This window comes from Gavialis gangeticus, unplaced genomic scaffold (assembly GCF_001723915.1).
Source record: "Gavialis gangeticus isolate Ggan-Ray unplaced genomic scaffold, GavGan_comp1, whole genome shotgun sequence".
Classification (NCBI taxonomy): Eukaryota; Metazoa; Chordata; order Crocodylia; family Gavialidae; genus Gavialis; species Gavialis gangeticus.
The window spans coordinates 69,704,291-69,710,499 of record NW_017728994.1 but is presented as its reverse complement, the minus strand read 5'-3'; the positions used below and the strand labels follow the sequence as shown (position 1 = coordinate 69,710,499).

General features: G+C 40.2%; 1 protein-coding gene across 4 annotated transcripts in view; it reads left to right on the top strand.

Annotated features, from left to right (window-relative positions):
* Window positions 1–6,209, top strand: part of ADAM12 (ADAM metallopeptidase domain 12) — a 486,667-nt gene that overhangs the window by 67,700 nt on the left and 412,758 nt on the right. For all 4 annotated transcript variants that reach the window (XM_019502986.1, XM_019502984.1, XM_019502983.1 and 1 more), the window contains one exon: window positions 3,204–3,337. In XM_019502986.1, coding sequence (XP_019358531.1) covers window positions 3,204–3,337 — 134 coding nt within the window. The remainder of the gene's footprint in view (window positions 1–3,203; window positions 3,338–6,209) is intronic.

Sequence of the window (6,209 nt, the reverse complement as noted above, 5' to 3'; positions counted from 1 at the left end):
CTGTGGCCAGAGGTGCAGGGCCTCAGAACCCAGACTCCCCCTGCAGTTTTCACTCCCTGTGCCTTAACACACACACAGTGTCACCTGTGTCATGAATTTTGCTTGTCAGCAGGTTGAGGTGCATTTTCCCAGAAACCCTGCACCTATCTCCTTGAAACTTGGCAGGATTTGTGGCCTCTGTAAGAGCTACCACTGCTGCAGTTTTCACCCTACTGTGGCTTAACACACACGTGACACACGTTTTGCTTGTAAGCATCTTGAGGTGCAGTTTCCCAGAAACCTCTGCACCTATATCCTTGAAACTTGGCAAGGAAACTTTGTGGCCTCATCAAGACCTACCATCTCTAAAATTTTCACCCCACTGTGGCTTAACACACACACACGACATGAGTTTTGTTTTCAGGATTTGAGGTGCAACTTCCCAGAAACCCCTATACCTATCATCTTGAAACTTGGCAACCTTCATGCCCTCAGCAGCAGCTACCATCTGTGAAAGTTTCATCTGAATCTGCTGAAAACCAACAAAGTTATAGATATTTCATTGACTCCCCATTATACCCTATGGCTGAATCACCGAATCTTTTCTGAATCTATTTGGCTGAATCAAATCAGAAAAGCGATTCAGATCTACAAATCCAAATCGGCTGAATCTGAATTGAATAGTTGCCTATTTGCACTGGCCTAGTGATTTCCCCAGCCATGACCCATCCCTGGCCTGTGGGTTAGCTGAGGTGGGGGGGGAAATGCCCACCCCATGCCCAGTGAACTGGGGAAGCCAGCAGTGGGGGCTTTACTCCCTGCCCCAGCTGGGAGCTGGGTTGATTCTTTAACTGAGAAAGGGGTGAGGCAGGAAAATCCACCCTGCTCCTGATTGCTGGGGATGGAAAAGTCCCTGCTGGCAGCTGAGCGCGGGGCCAGCCTTGCTTTGTTGGAGCAGAGAGCACAGCCCAGGGCTGCAAAGCATGCTGGGATGCTGGGGTATTCTGGTTTAACTTAAACCAGGAAGGGTTCTGGGACAGAAGTTCCATAAACCAATGTGACCCAAATCAATTAAGTCTGACATGACATTCAACCAGGTTTCTCTCAAAACTCGTTTATGTGCACTGTTTGTAACTGGTTTATGTGCACTGAACTTACGTTCTGTTACAGGTTTAAACCAATTTCTGATTACTTATACTGGCTTATGTGTAACTTCTGTCCCAGCCTGGGTGTATTAAGTGGATCTCTTTAAGAGGCCTCATCAGGAGGAGTTGATGCTCACAGAGCAGGAATGAGTGGCACTCCTTGATGTCGCAAGGAGGCATTGTGCATATGTCACTATGGGTTCTAAATGCTTTATGACCTTCTTGAGTAATTAGAAAGAAATGTTGAGACCACTAAGGTGAGTGAGTTTTTGTGTTGAACAGAATTCAGACTAATTTGTTAAATAGAGTACAACTCAAGGTTTCCAAGCAGAGCAGAATAAAATGGTGTGGATTAAGAAGTAATTAGGGTCTAATAAAAAAGTCTAGGATTAAAATGGCTAAACCTTTTGTGCACAATAAACTTGGAGGCTTCAGTAATCTAAAACTGCATTGTTATGTCTGTAGTGTGACTCAAATTTGCAAAATGTGAGGACCAGCTGACTCAGCCAAAGAAATGGAAAGGACATAAAAGAAAATCAATGACTATCATCTACCTTTAGGGAGCTAAGACTATATGAAAGCATAGTAGGATAATTAAATCACTCAGGAGAAATTGGGGATCTAGTTACATGGTTCTGACAGCAATACTAACCACTTTTTTATGAGTATTTTGGGTCTGATTCTGCAAACATGCAACTGAGGGAATGATCCAGGCCCCTCTTAAATTCTCTCTCTCTCTACTTTTTTTTACAATGGCTCCTAATAGAAATCTTTAAATGTTGTTACATTATCTTTCAAATTCCTCAAGGTTCACCTTTGAGACACTTACAAACCTAATCTGTTGCTTTTTAGCTAGACAAAAAAGCCATACCCAGGAAAACTCTCCCCATCCCATCTTCCTTTTCTTACCTCCAATGTAGAAAAAAGACAAAAAGTAAAGAATGATCCATGTAACTAGCACAGCAGTGCCAGTACTTCCCCAGTTTCATTGGCTTGCATATTGCAACCCTACCCACTGTTCTCTTATGTCCCTACAGTGTAAGTGTTTCAGGGCAAGGTTTGTACAGCATCAAATAAAGTGGGGCTTTTGGGGTGGTACTGTAACATTAATAAGTATTATAACCTTTTTGCAAAGTTGAGCAGAGCCTGTTATTTATCATGACAAATCTCTACTTTAAATTACAATGATAGAAGTGAAAATGTTACTGCATAGTTTGACAGTTGACAGTTTGACTGGATGTTGGGGCTAAGTACAGACAGTCAAAAAGCCGAGGCTGAATTGATTCAATCTTTGCAGGTTAGTCTAAGCTGCATAGATTGAACCAATAAGCAAGTGAATGGGCATTCACTTTTGAGTCCATAAATACAGCCACGTGCCTGCAGTGGCCCAGGCCAGAAAGCAGGGGGCTCTAGAGCATGCCTCCCTGCTCAGCTGGAGCAGACAGCTTGAACCAAAGCTAGCATGCCTACCCTGGAAGGGGGAGTTTGCAGGGGAGGTGCAAAGCATCTTGGGATGCTGGGGGACTGTGAGTTAACTTGAATATGGAGGAGATCTGGGACAGAAATTCAATAAACCAGTTTAATCTAAGTAAGTTAAGTCTGATACTACATCTGTCCAGGTTTATTTTAAACCAGTTGGGGCCATTTTGAAAGTGGTTTATGTGCACTGAACTTCTGTTGTGTTACATATTTGAACTGGTTTCCAATCACTTATACTGGTTTATGTGTCCCTAGCCTGGATGGTCCTGGGCTGCTATATTGCTTGTTCTGTTCCCCTAAGATACCGTCTACTTTTCCCCCTCTCACCCTGTCTTCACATTAATTGCATTTTTGACAGAAATGAGAGGTTTGCTCAAAGGTAATGTAGCCTTAATGCTTCCCTTTTCCCTTAGAATTCAGGTGTGGTTTGCTACTGACTTCTCTAAGAAGCAACGTCAGCCCATTGTGTTTTAATAGTTAATTTTTTTCCTTGAATTTACTTCATTCTGAACTCTTCTGCCAAGTCCCATAAATAATAAGGTTCACATTGTCGAGTTCTGTTTCCTACTAACATGAAATTATTTTTCCCCCCTAACCTAGGAGAGAATGTGGACAGTAAATTGGAATCCTCTAGGCAACAGATGCCAAAGAACCAGTCAGAAGATTATGAGATAATAGTTCCCTACCTTTTGAACGGAGAACAATGGAAACCAATACATGGCATCTATTCAAAGGTTCGTTTTCATTTTGTTGATGATTATATCATGACCTATACAAAAATTGAAAGACTGTAAATAAAAACAAATGCCTGCACTTCACTACAGCTGTTATAAACATACATTGAAGATATTTTAGCAAAATGTCTGCCAACTAGAAATGATTATTTACCTTATTAGAATAAAATCTTTAAGAAAATAAATGAGAATTTTGAGCTGTTTTTTGTCATTTTGAAGTGACATTTTTTATAATGAAAACTTTGATTTCATTTTTAAATATCTATTTTGATACCTATTTCTTAGTTGCTTGAGATCCATTAATAGATTTTGAATTAATTTTATGAATGTATTATACTGGTAGAAATAAAGGGGGAAAAGCATTGGCTAACTTAAGGAAGGAATTACATTGAAAGGGGAAATGATAGATGTCAAGAAGATGAGGGAAGATGTCTAAAAAATAAGTCTGGGTTCAAAGGAAAGTCAGTGTCTGTAATGAATATATGTTATGCCGTATATACTTTCTCCTTCACCAGTCCTGTAGCTCTTTTCTGTGGGGTGATATATGTAGGTGAAGTATGAGAGTACAGTCTGTCTTAGGGTGTAAACTAGCATTGCTTCATTAAGGAGAACTTGAGACATTGCATGTATCCCGTAGCAGGCGACTGCATTTAGTGTTACTTCTGTAGAAGCAGTCCAGAGAGGGAATTGTAATTCAGTCATGACTTTCTCCCTGGTCTCCCCACTTGCTCCAGTAGAGAAATAATCTGTCTCTGGCCAGTTACAGATTGCTTCTTCCACAATACTGGCTTAGTTTTCTTGGACTGGACCCAACTCTTCCAATATTCCACGCTATTTAGATGTGGAGGAGTAGCAGCCCTTCTGAGCTTTGCCTTTCCCATGACATACAGGTTTGGTGGTAAGGGTAGCAATAAGGAAGGAGTAAGGGAGTATGTTATGGATCTCTTTCATGGGTATGTAGGGCAGGTGCCAATTTTGGACCCAACCTTTTAAATCCAGATTGTGCTACCATTTAATTTTATCACCTATGATACATTAATGTATTAAACTAAAACAAAATCTCAAATGGGGAAAAATGTAAACCTGTACTGCAGCTGAAAACTGTATATCAAGAAATCCTATTTAATTACTATAGATGTCTTCTGAGGGAAACACTTTGAGGCATGATTATTTGGAATTGACAACGCTGGGTATAAAAAGAGATTTTGAATTAATGGACATGACTTTTTCAAAATTTTTATATTTAAATTATTATTTTCTCCTTCCTTCCCCTCTCCTTATCCTCTCCCGCCCCAACCTTTCCTGTCCCAATCTATGTATTGGAAGGAAGGGCTAAGCCTATGTTTGAATGTAAGTACTGACAAAGGGAATGTTATTGTGAATCTATAAAGGCATGTGATATCTTAGGGGAGATAACACAGATGGCTTTGTCCTAGCTGTATGTGCAACTCTATTTTTAGAACATTTAATTGGAAACAGACATTCCCCTTGTAGAGTACTTTAGGCTACTCAAGCCCACTGTAGTTTTCTGAAAGGGTTACAATGAAGTATCCTTATGTGAATAATGATAATATGATTTATATCATTAATTTGTTTCCCAGATTTGCTTGCAGTTTAAGATGAACATTAGAAAAGATTTGTGGTTTGGTATAGAGATCCATGTGCTGCCTCAGCACTTCTTTGAATATTTCTTTTCCATGGAAACTGTTATAAATTAAATACATAAAAGTGCAGATCAAGCTGTGGGAAAAACAACAATGTTAAACTGGTTGAGGAATAAAATGGTGAATAGTTTGTCATGTAAATACTGATAAGTAGAAAAGTTAAACAGTGTTCTGGTAGATGTTAAGTAAGATCTGTTGCTCTTTACCTCTTTTTCAAAGCATGCCACTTTTTTTTGCTTATCTAGGTGAATTACATTGCTGAAGAAAATACAGAAAAGTAAATAACTTAATTTGTATGTAGAATGATAAAGTATTAAAGTTGTGTGTAGATAATAACCTTGCGGCAAAATCACCCCTTAGCACTTGTATGGGAGACCTTCAAGAAAAACTGAAGTGTGTTAGTCCTGCTATATATTGTAGTCTCCCCTTTCCTCTCCTCTGCCACATCCCAATAACAAAAATCTCTTCTCAGTTACTTCACTGAGCGCTCATGTTGTTCTGATTTTTGTTGGATTATCCGGGATCAGATTTTGGCATAAATTAATCATTAGCCAATGCCTCTTTGCAGGTGGCACCCCAGCAGAAAAACTTGGGGCTAGTGTACTTTTGACTGAAGTTTTCTGCACCAACATGGATGGTCTTAGCAGTGGGATCCACCTCTCCAGGACCAAAAAGTGTCAACAACTCCACTGCTACCTGTTTTATTTAAATATTACTAGCACATGACTTTTCAAGGATACTTAACAATATGGGAAGTTCAGAGGGTAATTGCCAGACATTTTCAAGCAAGGTAAATGAAAAATGGTAGGGAGAAAAAATAACGGGGTCCGACCATTCATTCAGAATACATCCAATGAATATTCTTCAGACTTTGCAGAAGCATTCTTCTTTTGCTTTCAAAGAAATCTTGACAGACCAATTTTCCAAGCTAATGTTATTGATGGTCAAACATAAGATTTTTATAATGAAAGCTAGGGGCACTTGTACATGTGATGGGAGGTTTAGTCCTCAGGGTTTTATTCTGTGCCTCCTAAATTGAAACAGTGGGTTTTTAACTGACCCCCCCTTTTTTTTGCCAGAGCCAAGCCGCAGTGGAGGGGGCGAGCTGCCACTGGGCTGAGTGGCCCCTGAGTTACAGGTGGCCATGGTCATTCCCTGTGCAGCATTCCCTGCCACCCCCTTCCAACCCCCCCCCCCAGGGGCAGACT